We start from the raw sequence: 16,252 nt of genomic DNA, 5'->3' as shown, positions 1-16,252 counted from the left end.
ATTGACCAAAAAACCACACCAGGAAATCCACAAGCGGGCCTGACTCCATGCAGAGTCTGGGGATGGGAGGAGCTGATGGAAGACAGTTTCACTTCCCAGATGGATTCCTCCGACCTTTTTGCTGGAAAGTACCGGGCTGCCTACCCCTGCCCTAGGGAGCCATTGTCAGTTGGAATAAACAATACTGACCGATGGATAAATCATCTGACCTGGTATGATGCAACTTCCTACATTCCTAAGCTTGAATATGCTTCTAGGGTGCTAGTATGCATTTCTACACGTGCATACCATCCTGGGTGCCCCCACCACACATTCTATAACGTATAGTTGTGCTTAATGGAGAATGTGCACAAATACAGGAAATTTCACTGTCCAGGCATTATGCATAGCATCCAAATGATGCTGAAGAATGTGTATGAATTGACTTCTTTGTATATTGCCATGTTCATTAAAATAAAGGCTCCCTGGACAAGCTAATGATCACACAGTGATGATAATTACACCAATCTAAAAAATTGCTGTGTTCTTATAAGTGCTATAAACAAATCCTGAATCTGCTGCCTCATCAACATACTACTACCTTGAGAAGGGCAAGGCTAGTCAGCTGGCCACCTAAATAACTTACATTCATATACTTACATATGCTCGTTAATTTTCCACCATCCGTGCTCACAGCCTTTAATGCTTTTTTCACTGATAGTATAGTTATGAAACTTCAGTGCTATGCCAAGGGTCTTTTGGGGAGTCTGTTTTTTGAGAGAAAAGGGATACATTGGACATTTTTGACAACTGAGAACAATTCAGTTTGACAACTTTAATTGCGATTTTAAAATATACATGCTAGGTTTCATCTGTGCCAGGGTAGGGCTTATCAGAATTTGTTTTAGATGCCGTTAAGAATAAAGATGAGGGTGCAACTGGTGCAAAACCATAGTAGGCATGTATTCGCATTCGCTGCAGTGCACGGAGAGGGGTGTTAAGCTTTCTCTCCCTGCTGAAGCCACCCAAAAATCATACACAGCTGCAGTTTATCTTGGGAGGGAAGCCATTTAGGAAAGCCATTGAGTAGATGCAGACTTAGGATGGAGAAATCTGCCATTTGGGGTTTCTCTCCATTTTCCCAGTCTTAAGTTCATTCCATCCCATTTCCCCATCAGTTTGCGAAACAAATGTTTTAAATGCCACATGAAAATCTCTACACATTTCCACGCATATTTCCATACACAGTTTGTACACAATTTTGCTTAATGTCTACATTTCTTGCCATCAGTTTTCCCCAATATAATGCATTTTTATATTATTTTCATGAATATACTTAATTTTGTGCACACATTTCCCCAATTTACATTGTTTTGCATGCATTTTTTTGACTGGAGAACTGTATTGCAAGATTCGGGCAAGGATATTGATTCAGGAAGTGCCAATTAGATCAGTTTGCCTTAAAATGCAAACCAGACAAGTGTTTCCCCTCAACCCTAATACAAACTGCTTCTCTCTCTGCACTGAGTGGCCACATCACTGGATGTAAGAGGAAGGGCTTCCAAATGTGAGAGCTGGCTTACAAATCGGCCCCCGGGCACCTTGCTGGTTCAAAACTGACCACAGGATACTCAGGGCAGCTGTAGTTTCTGCTTTCTGTGGGCCAGACTACAAGGGGTGACACGGTTGCCACAGCTTAGCTGCCAGAGCATGAGAGGCAGGGGAGAGAGGTCAGGCTGGCAGAGGCTAAAAGCAGGTGCAGCTTTCCACCCCCGCACAAGGAAACCTTTCATCTCTCACTACAGCTACTTGACCCAAAAAAAGGAGGGAAAAGACATTCAAGCTTTGTGCTGAGATCAAAGAGCTCAGAGACCTGCAATTTCATCTCATCAAAGAGAGAGACAGGCAGACAGACAACTCTGTTTCCAACTGACAGCAAACACACTGAAATGCAGTTGTGAAATCCCTCGGCCATGGGATTTTAAATTACCTGAAAACTCCATGTACAAATGCATTTTGGAGGGTAGTAGCTTGGGTAATACGGACTCATGATCCTCCCTTCAAACCCGGTGCTTCCTAATGCCAGTACAGCTTTGCCACATTCTGACAAAAGAGAGACGTACTATTGTAGTTGCTGGAAACCGAGGGTGCTTCCAGATGAGGCTTTTATTGCACCATCTTCTTGCCTCATCCATGGGATTTTATGTAGGGTCCACTCTAGATGTCTGTCTTCCACTCATAATCCTCCTGTGTTTCTCCACCACTGCTTCCATCTTTTTTCTTACCATGGAAAATCCGTTAAGGAAAAAAAGATGGAATAGTTGCACAATGCCTCCTGTTTACTAGTGCTAAGAGCCCTCTGTCTGGAAGCATGTCATGTATTAGACAAAAATAGAAGAGACATTCCTTCACACATTTCTTTTTAAATTTACAACTCAATCATATACATGTCTACCCAGATATAATTCTCACTGAGATCAATAGGACTTACTCCTAGGTAAGTGTGTGTATAGGATCACATTTAATTCATTTATTTTTTATAAAATAAAATTATTTATTTTAGGATTTATATCCCACTTTTTTGCATAGCTTTTAAAGTGGCTAACAATGCAAATAAAACAAAACACGAAAACATAATAGAGAACAGTAATAAAAAGGCAACAAGCAGTGTGAGAGGCTAGTGCAGTGGCTAGGGTGTTGGACTGGGACTCGGGAGAAATCCAAGTTTCAGTCCCCACTTGGCCATGAAGCTCACTGGGTGACTTTGGGCCAGTCACTGACTCTCAGCCTAACCCACCTCACAAGGTTGTTGTGAGGATAAAATGGAGAGGAGGAGGACCATATAAGCCATCTTGGTTCCTTTGTTGTTGTTCAGTCGTTAAGTCGTGTCCGACTCTTCGTGAATGGCATGCCAGGCCTTCCTGTCCTCCGCTCTCTCGAGGGGAAAAGGTGGGGTATAAATGTAATAATAAAATGTGTACCTGGTATGCCTAATTAGCATAATCATCCTCACAGGGCGCAGGTTGTCATGACATCCAAACCCAGCGATGGGTGGTTTACAAACCAAGCCATGGGTCTCAGGGTGATTTGTAAACTACCCCGTAAACCCACCCTCACCAGGTTTGGACATTACAACAACTTGCACCAGGCGAGGGTGATGATGTTAGTTATGCAGCTCACAACCAGCACACGTGGGGAGGGAAAATAAGCCATCATGGCTTACGTTCCCTCTGTGATAGCGTGAACCTGGTCATAAAGTGAAATGGACTACAAGGGCCCATTGAAGAGGCACTGACCACTAAGTAAGTCAACAGAAAGAAAGGATACTTTGTCCCAGCTACATAATCTCTTTCATTATATTGAAATGCCCCCATGCACCCGAATATCTAGGATTAATTTATGACCGTGAAACTACCAATAGAATGTTGAACAAAACAAATATACATTTTAAAACAGCTTAAGTGCTGTGTGTATATGACAACTACTCCATCTACTGGTATAACACAGTATAAGGTGTACAGGCAGGGTGTATAATAGCAAATACATCTGGTGTTTTACACTCTACCTGGGCTGTCTCAAAGCATTTTCCACTGCCATTGCATGATCTGAGGCATTCACCCCAGAATCCCTTGCAGTATGACAGCAGATACTGGGACGCAGTACTTGGGTCACACTGATTCATTGGCACCTAAACATGCTGCCATTCCATGCAATTGGTTAGTTTGCTTGTGCAGCTGGACCAGTCCTTGGTACATGAAAAAGTAGAAAAAACAGCTGTAGAAAGAGTTGGGGCTAGGTAGGTGATAGAAAAGGTGAAAGGGCTGGAGAAATTGTGAAAGGGTGAGATAGACGATAAACCAAGGTGGCATGCTTTATTTGAGGACATGCTATTTTCAAATATATAACATAACTAAAGGTGTAATCCTATGCGTGTTTAGACAGAAAAATGTCCTACAATTCCCAGCATCCCCCCAAACCAGCATGGCTGGTTGGGGGAATGCTGGGAGTTGTAGGACTTTTTTCTGTCTAAACATGCATAGGATTGTACCCTTAAATAATGAGGATATGACTGGAGCTTCCACATTTTAAAAATGGGAACACTTACTTTCTTGTGGAATGACCTCAAAGTAGCCATGAAATTCTTTCACTTTCCTCACTTGTGTAGACTTCAGTGTAACCAGCATCAGATTATTTGTAGAAACGAAAGATAGGAATGCATTGGTTGGTTCACAAATTCTGAAAAGAATTAATTTCCCCCTGATAAGTAGATTGTATGAATTACTAGCCCATTACTAGACTTGGCCCTTTTGTTGGCTACCCAGTTAACTAAGCAATTATTCTGGAAGCATTGTGCTAGTAAATCAAACACATTTTAAGAACAATAGGATACAAGTTCTCTCTAGGTGGAATTTACTGCTGGTTTACAAATTATACAATGGAGTATGTCAAGAGAAAGCTGCCAACTTTGGCAATTTCATAAGATACATCTCAGTCAATATCTCTGAACATCAGGCACAAAGATAAAATCAGTGTAATTCTGGGAAGGGGAGTGAACTCAGTACAAATACCTTATAAAAATACACCCATTAAACAGGAAGAACCAACAGAAATGTGATTATATCAATATCTGTATTGCAAAAAGTGTATATATAAAATAACAGAACAAATAATAGAACTAAATGGACGTTGTTGTTGTTGTTCAGTCGTTCAGTCATGTCCGACTCTTCGTGACCCCATGGACCATAGCACGCCAGGCCTTCCTGTCCTGCGCTCTCTCCCGGAGCGTGCTCAAGTTAGGGTTGGCGGAGAATTTCTCCCCAAAACTTCGGGGGGCCGAGTGCCAACGTGTTCGGCCCCCCGAACAAGTTTCGGGGAGAAATTCTCCGCACCCCCCCGCACCCCGCACCCCCCCCGGGATGGGACTTACCTTTGGCGAATGTCCCTCCCGGCGGCGGGTCCGGCCGGCGGTTCGGCGGGTCTTCATCCGGGGCGGGAGCGGCAGCCGGTCTTTCGACCGGCTGCCGCCGCCACCATTCCAATAAAAGAAAAAAAAACGCCCCCGTGATAGGCTACGTGACGATTAATGTAGCCTATCACGGCTAGATTTCCAAAGTCAGCCGTGATAGGCTACGTAAATCGTCACGTAGCCTATCACGGGTGACTTAAAAAAAAAAAAAAGCGCGTACGGATAATGGCGGCCCCCATAGGGAGCCGCCATTCCCGTTCCTTATTTGGTCGCTGTAGTCTACATAAATCTTTATGGAGACTACGGCAAAAATAAGAGCAACGCTATTTGCGTTGCCCTTATTTTCGCCGTAGTCTACGTAAAGATTTACGTAGACTACAGCGACCAAATAAGGAATGCGAATGGCGGCTCCCTATGGGGGCCGCCATTTGCGTACACGCTTTTTTTTTTAAAGTCACCCGTGATAGGCTACGTGACGATTTACGTAGCCTATCACGGCTGACTTTGCAGATCTAGCCGTGATAGGCTACGTTAATCGTCACGTAGCCTATCACAGGGGCGTTTTGTGTTTTTTTACTTTTTAGTTCGTGGCCGGGCGAGGCGAGGCGCCTCCCCCCCGGCCTGAATTTCGGCCGGGCGAGGCGGGAAGCCTCCCCCCCGGCCTGAATTTCGGCCGGGCGAGGCGGGAAGCCTCCCCCCCCGGCCTGAACTTCGCAGGGGGGGCAGTGAAGCGCCTCCCCCCCACTGCGAAAAGCTTCGAGGACAGGTAAGTGACTTTCGTCCATCCCTAGCTCAAGTTCATATTCATTGCATCGGTGAAAATGGACGTTACCACCAGCAACTAATCAAACATCATTAAAATAAGCATAAATATGGGAATCTTGTCTGTGGTGAGCTGTGCATTTATTTATTTCATTTCTATACTGCCCAATAGCCAAAGCTCTCTGGCTGGTTCACAAAAATTAAAATTTACAGTTCAAAACAGCTATGATTTACTCATTGTTTCAATTCATTGTGGATTCTGAGAGGCACAGAATCCCAGTCTCATTCCAATTGAAGCAGATCATCAGCGAACTATTATGTTTAATCGTCATCAGCAATCATTCTATACTATTCTGTGATTCAAAGCTAGTTGTTTACTTTAAAGAAGTTGACTATTAGCAGATAGAGAAACCCTCAAAGTGTTTAGGGTGCAATCCTAGGCATGCTTAGACAGAAAAAAGTCTTACAATTCCCAGTATTCTGGGAACTCTGAATGCTGGGAGCTGTAGGACTTTTTTCTGTCTAATCATACATATCATTATATCTGTTACCATTGTAATAAAAGGTTTGAATGTGTCTGTGCTGAGAAAGGGTGATGCTTGGTTTATATCTGTATGTTAAAAGAAGTTTTCCTGACTTATTTTTCTGCTAAAGAGTTTTCAAATAATTTGTATTGAAAAGGCATACCTACCGATACAGTATCTTACTTTTGATTGGCATCAGGGAGTCATAAATGGTCAAAGAATCAGTGATGCAGTTATCTGCTTCAATCTGAATGGATGCTACGGAGAGGCGAATTAGGTAGCCGACCAATGCAATCAGTTTGAAATAGCAGATCATCCTTCCTGATGTTGTCAAAATGTCCAGTGGAAAGTGCTGATGCAGCTGATCGGCATGTAGATCATATATGCAGTTTGTACCTGCCGAAATAGACCATTTCAAACACTGGCCAGTGTCACTGAAATTATTATGCTTGCAAAAAAAGGGCAGGATTCAAGTTTTACACAAAGAGGAGAGAATTTTTTTCCTTTTCTTTTCTCATGTTACCAATAAAATCACTCACATTTACAACTTGGTTCACTCATGAAATTTTGGGTGCAAAACTCCCAAAAAATTGCATAGATAAATGAATGAAACCTTTACAATTAGCATTAGAAACTGCTATAGGATTGTTAATAGGGACAGCAATTTGCAGTGTTTGTTGTACAGTACCTAACATGGCAATAGGTGTGAAAGAGAGAGAGAGAGAGAAAGAAAGAAAGAAAGAAAGAAAGAAAGAAAGAAAGAAAGAAAGAAAGAAAGAAGTGTGTAAAGGAACAAAATAAGCAAGTTTGGACAGACAGTAATAATATGCATCTTCACACACACACACACACACACACACCATGCAAGTAGGGAAGGGGCCGTAACTCAGTGGTAGAGCTAGAGCACCTGCTTTGCATGCAGAATGTCCCAGGTGAGCTAGATGGAGCAATTATACTACTACTCAGTATAAGCCTGCCTCCTATATTCCTAGAACTACATGAGAGGAAAAGCAGGGCCATACTTGCAGGCCCTCACCACCCTGTCATGCCCCCATCATTTGGATCCACCACCCATCATGCATTGGAGGAGAAAAGTCTGAAGTGGAAAGCTTGCACTACATGGGAAGACTGACTTGTTGGGCTACTGGGCTCAGGGGCAAACTTTTTACCCACAGATAAGCATGTGGGACCCAATCCCATAATTTGGATTGGGACAACTGCAAGCAGGGAGGAGAAGTTTATGCCTTCCCCTGCCCCATTCACCTGCTTTCTGAAATTTTCCCCACTCCTGGCACAGAGGCCACACATCTCCGCTGGGATGTAAATTTAGGAAAACCAGAAGCTGGGGTGGGAGGTTTAAACCTCCCCTTCCTGTGTGCAGTGGTCACAAGCTGGATCAGGGCCACACACACTTACATGCAAATAGGAAGTAAAGATAGGGTCAGCTGCACACTATGCATTTAACATTACATGTAGTTTGACCCTAAGTAGCTGAAGGTGATATCAGGGTCCCTCTCTGTGGATATCGGCGGCAGGGCTTCCAGATCTGTTGCATGGTATGTGTGCACATACTGCTTGTCTCCACTGATGCTCTGCTTGTATATTTGTAAATAAACCAAATTATCATTTTTTTAAACATAAGCCCCCAGTGCTCTCTCCAGTAATGGAAGCCAAAACCTGAGTAGTGCTGTCCCTGGAACTTCTCAGCTCTTAGAGACATGGAGAGTGTTTGACAATATTCACTTACCTCATGGGGTTCTTGTAACCATTACCCTCTATAAAGTGCTTTGAACACTCAAGAGCACTATGTAAATGTTAGGTTTTACTATTAAATTACCCGCAGACAAATTCTACATTTAGCCCTGTACAAGACTCATACCATAGAAACTGATATACAGATACAGGTAGAATTCAATTCTTGTCTCAGAATATACATTTCCTAGTGATCATGAGATCAATAAGAAAAAAATTGTTCTAGACAAGCTCAGTAACATACCTGCTCCTGTTGTTGAAGAGTAATCTGATCGGAGCCCAACTGCATTGGAGAAGAAATACAAATTAATTTGCCCACATTGCAAGAAATGGTCAGCAGACACATATATGCAAGTAATATTTCAGTGTTTAAGTTATCGATTCTAAATTTCAGAACAGGAGCCAGTTCACATCACAATATGTAATGTGAATTTGTGAAGCCACCATAACTTGCCTTTTTCAGGGATTTTGATCGCACTTACACAGAAGTAAGTTACAGAAGTAAGTTACTTACACTATTCACACATTAGAATGAACACACATAGGCTTGGTTCACACATACTGCTAAGCCATGGCTGGTTTGAAGAAATCTCACTTGTTGTTATGTCTGAACCCCTCCCTGCAAGCAAACTATGATTTGTTAACCAGCTATAAGCCACAAATACAACCCATGTTTTGTTGTTGGTTTAGGAAGTCTGGCCTATTTAATCCATGGCTTGTTGTAATGTTTGAACCTAGATATTTGGCTTATCCCTGGCTTGTTTGTGCTGCTGTCGTCCTTGAAACAGAGGCACCTAGCAAGAGCAGGCTGAAAATGAAACCACTTTGAGGGCTGGCAAAATGGGAAGGAAATAAACAAACCAGAAATGGGGGGGGGCACAGTTTGTTTGCTCACCTGCAAGGCAATTTATGGCTAAAGCCACAAACCATGAATATCATAAACCATGGCTTAGCGTTATACGTGAATGCAGCCATAGAGAGAGTTATGAGCTGGTGACATCTGGCCTCACCCGATACATGTCAGGTAGCAGATGATCTGTGAAAGACTTCTGCCTCAGGCCCTGGAGAGTTGCTCCAGTCAAAATAGACAATACTGTACAAAGTTTGACCTAGAAGGCAGCTTCCTCTACTCTTAAATGTCTCGTCACAAACATGTCCTCACATGGTGAGAGCTGATGCTGTCCAAAGCAGGGTTTGGCTTCCAGAGATCTCAGCTGTAAACTAAGCCATCATAAAGGGAAACCAAAATTTAAGGGCCATTAGAGAAAGGTCAGAAAAATACAGAAATAGTGCAACATCATAATACTAATTAAGCTCCTTGTGTACAAAATGTACATTGCAGTAGAAGTGTAGCTGTGCAACTGTTAAGGGTTATGGTTACTCTAATATAGCAAAGTTATGGGTTGTATCCAAAGGTTACCATCCTTCAGAGAAAGGAGCTTCTTATAGAGGAAGATCCTTCCATTGGAGGAAGGAATCCTTTGGATGCAACCCATAGTACATTCCCAATTTAGTAGAAATACCAACCACTAAGCACAATGGAGTCCATATCAACAGCAAGGCCTTGAAGACTCCCTACTGAGGTTCGATTGATGATGCTGGTCTGAATTGAGTCCTTCAAAATAGCAGCTATACAATCTTCACAAAATACTTGGCCTTTAGCCTGTGGCACCACAAACACAATCCAGAAATGGACAAGAAGTCCTCCATTGTTGTTATTACTGAAATCAGATACAAAAGCATATTGTGTCATTGTTTTCCTTAGATCAGGATGCTTAAAAATCTATAGCTTCTCTCATTATTTTAAAGATCTACCAAAAGCTTTTGAAGCATAAGATTCTTGATTGGGCATGGAAGTGCTTTCTGTGTTGTAATTTGGTCACATATTATGTGACCCTTGATGTGCAACAACAGAAACTCCTCCCACACAAGTAGTAAAGACTGAAAAATGACATTGTTTCTCTCCCCAGCCACAAAAACTAACAGAAAACATGTCCCACCTGACATCTGAGACAATGGACTGCTTGTAAAATTTGGAGAAAGTAGATTTGGTATATACCAGGTTCATCTGAAAGAGAAAATTCACAGAATGGTTTGTCGCAGTCCTGCAGTGACTAAAATTAAAATTAATCTTACTGTGAGTTGTCTAGGCTAGATATGTAGCGAGAAGCATCAGAGATTTAACTGCCCTGTTTATTTCTAATGATCAGTAACATTCAGCTGGGAAGAATATTGTTCCCAGCTTCCTTTGAAAGAGGTACTGCTGGAGATTCATGGTATCTTTACAATAATTTTATTTATGAATGTACATATTAAGCATGCCTATGAGAGCTTTTCCGGGCCTTCCAGTTCTTGGTTCAATGTCACATTATATGGGAAGAAAAATGAAGTTCTACCAGCCTGGAGTAAAAGGATAAGCCAGGACATGGTGCTGGATAGTGGGTAACAACTAATCCCACATCTACTCCTAGACCAGTTGGGTAGCTACCTTAATGTGGGGGCTGAATTGATCTCCACCAGGCCCTTCACAGGTTGGATGACATCAGGCCACACATACTGATCACATGACCCTGCCCCACCCCTTCCCCCTTTCTCAGTGCTGTGCTAGGCACATGCATCTCTAAGCACAGAGAAAGGGACTCAGCTGGTGCTGGAAGGAGCAGCTCCTCCCAGCACCAGATGAGTCAGGTAGTGACCTCTTACCATCCCCTTTGAGGGCAGTGAGAAGCACACAAAGGAAGACTTGGCTGGTGTTGGGAGGAGTTGTTCTTTCCAGTGTTGGCCAAGCTGGGTGCTTCCCCTGCATGCCTCTTGCCATTTCCATTGGGGGTGGCAAGGGATGCATGGAGGGAGACTCAGCTAGCACTGAGGGGATATACTCATCCCAGTGCCAACCAAGTCTCCAGCTTTGCACATGTCTCCGCCCCTGCTGTTATCTCTGATCACACATGGGAGATAATGGTGGGGATTCCCCTGTGCACCGCTCAGTCACAGCGAAGTCCCTCCCCCCATTGGCTGTATTTTGTGAGGGACAGGGAAACACTAATGCAATGACACAAGATCACACCTTTTTTTAAAAAAAACCCTACACATTACTGGTGAGATGTAGGTGAAGACACATAGAAGTACCAAAGCATATCCCATAATGCAGCCTTCCCCACCCCAGGGCCCCTCCAGATGTTTTGGACTACAACTGCCATCAGTTCATGGCCAATGGTCAGGAATGCTGGCGTTGTTGTCCTAAAAATCTGGAGGGCATCAGGCTGAGGAAGTCTACCACAATCTCAAGGCATGCAACCAAGGCTGAACTCATAGAAATAAAGGACTATGTCTGGCTCTTACTGGTGTTTCCTAGAAATATTTTCTACAGGGAAATGTTTCCTTAGGAGGAAAAACATTGATTAAGGCTGAGGGTGCGACATATGGATGATTGCTCATGTATTTCACTGTGTGTTCATGCATCTGGGCGGGGGGGGGGGGGTCAGCCAATTCTTTCCAGAGTATATCTACTACCTGCTATGCAGGGATACACAGATTCTAAAAGAGAAAGAGGAAATACGTACATTAAAGACGAGCAAATGGGGCATAATGATTTGGTTGGTAAGATTTGGAGCCATCCAGTCCCCAGACAACCATGTGGTTGCATATGTCGCAGGTAGGGATGGGGGGAGAAATTTGTTCAGTTCACATAGTTCAGTTAATGTGAACTTACTTAATTTCTCACTTCTGAACTGCTCTCTGAGCTGGATTCCATTATCCTTCAAAATTTGAACTTTTCCAAATTTTGCAATGGAGTTCTCTAATTAAAATCATGCATACAAAAATGCATACATTAGAGCTTCCAGTTGGAACCGATGTCACTCTGGCAGCTTCCCACAGATTCTCCCATGGGAGCTTTCTCAAACAGCTTTTTAAAAGGTTGAAAAACCTTTTCATCTCCCCCCTGGAATTAAATGGGGGGCAAGGCGGAATCTGGACAACATCTTGGAGAAAAGTACCCCCCTCAAGATAGTGGTGGGGGGGCCGGATTCCAGGATTATCTCCCCAGAGCTTTACCAACACAAAAAGCTGTGATGAGACTCCTATTTCATAGGAGAAAACAGGGCTGACGTGTTCCATAATAATATATGCTTCAAGAAATATCAACAACTCCTGTGGGATGATTTAAGAAATATTAACAACATCTGACAACATCTGAGGACCTGTAAGATCTGTTTGAGAGAAACTAGGGATGTGTGAAGGTCACTTACCTTTTCCAAGGGGTGATTTGTGGGGGGAGGGAGGCGCTCCGCACCTCCCCCCGAAATCCTAACCCGGCCAGCTCTGCTCCGCGGCAACTCCACAGAGCCGCCGGCTGGGTGCATTCGCAGGCATGCGGAGCCTGCGGACACAAATGGCGGCAGCTACGGCAGCCGCCATTTGCGCCTCTGTCTTTCGCCATGATAGGCTACATAAATATTTACGTAGCCAATCACAGCAAAAAAAACAGGGGCGCAAATGGCCCTGCAGCCACCTTTCGCAAAGCAGCACAAACGGCACCAGGTAAGTGCTCCGTTTCGCGTGCCTTTCACGGGGTGGTGAGGCTTCGTTCTGCCACAGATTTCGGGGGGCCGAATGCACTGGCATTCGGCCTCACTGAGGTCTGTGGCGGAATCCTCTGACATCCCTAAGAGAAACATGAATGCACTGAGAAGAAAGGGGATGGCTTCACCGCCAACTCCCCCTGTACCTCCTGTGTGAAAAGTTTCGAAAACAGAAGATATAGGGGAATTAGTTACTCTGATAAAGACTTTATCTTCGCAATTTATGGAGCAAGCCAGAAGGTTGGATTTAATCCGAAGTTCCATCACCGCCTTGCAAGGAGCCGTCGATTTAATTAATGCATCATGGCAAAAAATGGAGATGAGAATTAATGAGCTAAAAGACCGAGTAGTAGCGAATGAAACTTTGACACAAATTTGTTTTAAAAATAGAACAGAATTTGACAGAATTTCTCAAAATCTGACAGAATTTCTCAAAATCTGACAGAATTTCTCAACTGGAGGCCTTCACAAGAAGATCCAATGTATATATTATTGGGATTAAAAATCTGTCTAGTGATGTAAAATTGCCTATTTTTGTGAATAAACCTTTGCATGAGATATTCCCTATCCCATCTGATTATTTACTTGATATTGAGCAGGCATTTCATGTGCCAAATATGAAAGGGACTGACTATACCATCATAGTCCAATTTGCAAAAGTCTCCACAAAGAATTATATCCTGAGTTTGGTAAGAGACGGTAGAAGCCTTTCCTAGAAACAAGATAAAGTTATGTTATTTCCAGATTACATCAAAGAGGTGGCAAATAAAAGAAGGTACTTTATCAAAGCAAAAAATATGGCAAAACAAATGAACTTACAATATTACTTAAAATATCCTGCTACTCTTTGTATCGTGTCTAAAGGTCAGATGAAGAAGTTTCTAAATCATGAAATGGCAGAGGCATGGTTGAACATAAAAATGTATGAGATTCCTGTTACAACCCCATGAACGGGAATCTTTAAAGAAGCTTTGTTAACTGTTTGTGTTTAGTCTACATGATCTAGGCTAGGTCAGAAGATTATTATATGTATATTCGTTTATTCTCTTTCATCTTTTGTTTTTTCTTGCTTTTCTTTATATATTTTATTTCAAAACAGATATGGTATGCTGTATTTAAATTAATTGTTTGAGGGTACAATGTGTACTTATATATCAAGTAAAAAATATAAAATATATTACTGACTGTTCAAGGTTTATTTTAAGTTTTATTATTATATAACACTATATTCCTTTTTAAAAAAAATAGTAGTAGTAGTAGTAGTAGTACTCTATGCTACTGGGAATGAACTGTAGACCTGTTTTGGATATAAGATTGATGATATGATATGTAAAGGTTGTTTATAAAACTGTAAGATTGTTAAGATTATAGATATAGTTTGTAAAATAGAATGGCAGGCTGGGGGGTATTGGAGTTTAAATTTAATTCTTTAAGGGGGAGGGAGAGAGAGGGGGGAAGGGGAAAGAATCTTCCTTTTTCTTCACCTCCTTTCCTCCTCCCTTTGCCTTTTTTTCCTTTTTTTCCCCTTTTCTTTCTTTTTCCTTCTCTTTTTGTTATTATGGTGTCCTCATCAGAATATTATATTGTTGGGAAATTCTAGTATTGATCAGGTTGTTGGTATGTTTGGTATTGTATATTTCATTTATAAAGATAAAATAAATAAAAATATATTCAAAAATGCATATATTAGAGTAAATTATGTTCAAATATGCATTATATAAGGAAAACTGGTGATAAAAGTCTGTATATTAGTAAAAATGCACACAAATGTGCACAAAAATGCTTATGAATTTTCACGCTTTTTTTTTAATTGTAGAGGTTGGGATGAACTAAACTTAAGACAGGAGAAATGAGAAACTGAAATTGACAGATCTATCCATTCGTAGTCACAGGACCTACTGGATTAGTGATTCAGCAACACAATTCCCACACGCACAAGTCTTTTTACCATTTTGGAACTTTTTATCCATTAATGATTGAGACCCCTTTCCTGACCCCCATTTATACCCTTCCAAGACCCCTTACTCATTTACTGCAGTGGGGGGAGTGGTTTCCCACCCACACCCACCTTCCCGTGCCCTGGAAGCAATATCTTCCTACTTAATGCTTTTGCTCTTTTAGTCCATTTAGTTCTTTGAAAGCTTTGTGCTTCCCTTCTTCAGAAATCTTTGTCTACCGTGATTCACATTTTATTCCCCAGCAAAGTAATATGAGAATGGATAATGTGGCCTTGATCTTTACTCATTTCCACATTACAAAAGATAAGAATTTGCTGGATCTGTATATCTAGGTGATTATTTCATACCATTTGCTGATAATATGGCATGCCACTGTGTGTGTGAGTGTTTTCCTTACCACTTGCTGCACATTCTGCGCTACAGAGAGGAACTCCCTAGATTCCTTCTGCCGATACTCTGGAAGGAACTCGATGTTGGCAACACGAAATAATCCAACAAAGTACAAAGCATCTTTGTTTTCTGCCTGAACTGTAAAACAGAATGCGAGGTGTGTATGTTACATTTTCTTCCTCTTTTGTTATGGTGATTCAAAAGAGGACAACAGTTTTAGGATAACAAAGTTATTTCCAGGAACTGGAGAAGTTAAAAGTCAGACACAATAACATTCACAACAAAAGGTTCTACGCCTGCAATGTGAACCCAGCTTTGCAAATTAGGAACATAGGAACGTGCCTTATACTGTGTCAGACCATTGGTCTGTTTAGCCCAGTATTGTTGACGCTGCCTCTTCAGAGCTTCAGGCAGGTTTCAAGCAGTACCTGGAGATGCTGGGGATTGAACCTGAGACCTTCTGCACGCAAAGTACATAGGTGCTCTACCACTGAGCTACAGCCCTTCCCTTGCCTTGAACGTGCACATGCCTTGCAAACTGAATGCTGATCAACTTTCCGTCACACCCCGCTGTTATGCTTCAGGCACATAAATCTGTTTTTAAAATTAAGCAATAGGTGCATGTTTGTTCATGTATGTGTCCATCCTTCATGTGGGTGATCCTTTTCTTAAAATTGCAAAACTTCTTTGAGAAATATATGTTGCTGACAGCAAAAACACTAGCCAATAGGCCCTCACTACTCCCAGCTTCTCCCCACCCCTCACAACATCCTGGAAACTCCAGTATGTATGTATGTATGTATTTATTTATTTTCTTAATCAACCATCTGGCTGGTCACCCAGAAACTCTGGGCAATGTACAACGGTACAATTTAAAACGGTAAAATTATACATTAAAGCATTATTTAAAAATACCCTAACTCACCCCAAATGCCTGCCTGAATAACCAAGTTTTCAGTGTGTGGCGGAAGCTCATTAAAGAGGGGGCATGGCGGAGTTCCCTAGGGAGGGAGTTCCACAGAGTGGGGGCCGCCAGAGAGAAGGCCCTCTCCCTCATCTTCACCAGCTTAGCTGTCCACAGTACCTAAGAATGTATGTGCTTTTTGCTATTTTTAACAAAAATGTAGATGTCATTGCACTGCAGCCTTGTTCACATGTGGTGAAAGGCAAAGGCAGAGAGACAATATAATAGCCCAGTTTCAGTCTTGAAGCAAAACAAGGAGGAAAGGTATTGTGCCTGTATTTCAGAATAAAGAAACTAGACACTGGGCTTTGGGTTGGCTAGGGTCAAAATTCCATTACAAGACCAGGTGCTGGACCAATGGCACCGGCTAGTTG

The 16,252-nt window shown here is 42.2% G+C and overlaps 1 protein-coding gene across 1 annotated transcript in view; it reads right to left on the bottom strand.

Moving 5' to 3' along the window:
- The window catches only part of TMPRSS7 (transmembrane serine protease 7), a 52,853-nt gene that overhangs the window by 29,200 nt on the left and 7,401 nt on the right, over window positions 1-16,252 (bottom strand). The window contains exons 4-11 of the mRNA XM_084843380.1: window positions 14,922-15,052; window positions 9,984-10,051; window positions 9,511-9,704; window positions 8,228-8,266; window positions 6,399-6,627; window positions 4,085-4,215; window positions 1,970-2,082; window positions 640-746 (exon numbers count right to left, since the gene is read on the bottom strand). Of these exons, the coding sequence (XP_084699506.1) occupies window positions 640-746; window positions 1,970-2,082; window positions 4,085-4,215; window positions 6,399-6,627; window positions 8,228-8,266; window positions 9,511-9,704; window positions 9,984-10,051; window positions 14,922-15,052 (1,012 nt within the window). The remainder of the gene's footprint in view (window positions 1-639; window positions 747-1,969; window positions 2,083-4,084; window positions 4,216-6,398; window positions 6,628-8,227; window positions 8,267-9,510; window positions 9,705-9,983; window positions 10,052-14,921; window positions 15,053-16,252) is intronic.

The sequence above is a fragment of the Heloderma suspectum genome, chromosome 3 (assembly GCF_057233095.1).
Source record: "Heloderma suspectum isolate Gila_16-S chromosome 3, 16-S_ref, whole genome shotgun sequence".
NCBI classification, from domain to species: domain Eukaryota; kingdom Metazoa; phylum Chordata; class Lepidosauria; order Squamata; family Helodermatidae; genus Heloderma; species Heloderma suspectum.
This window is presented reverse-complemented; position numbering and strand designations above follow the sequence as displayed.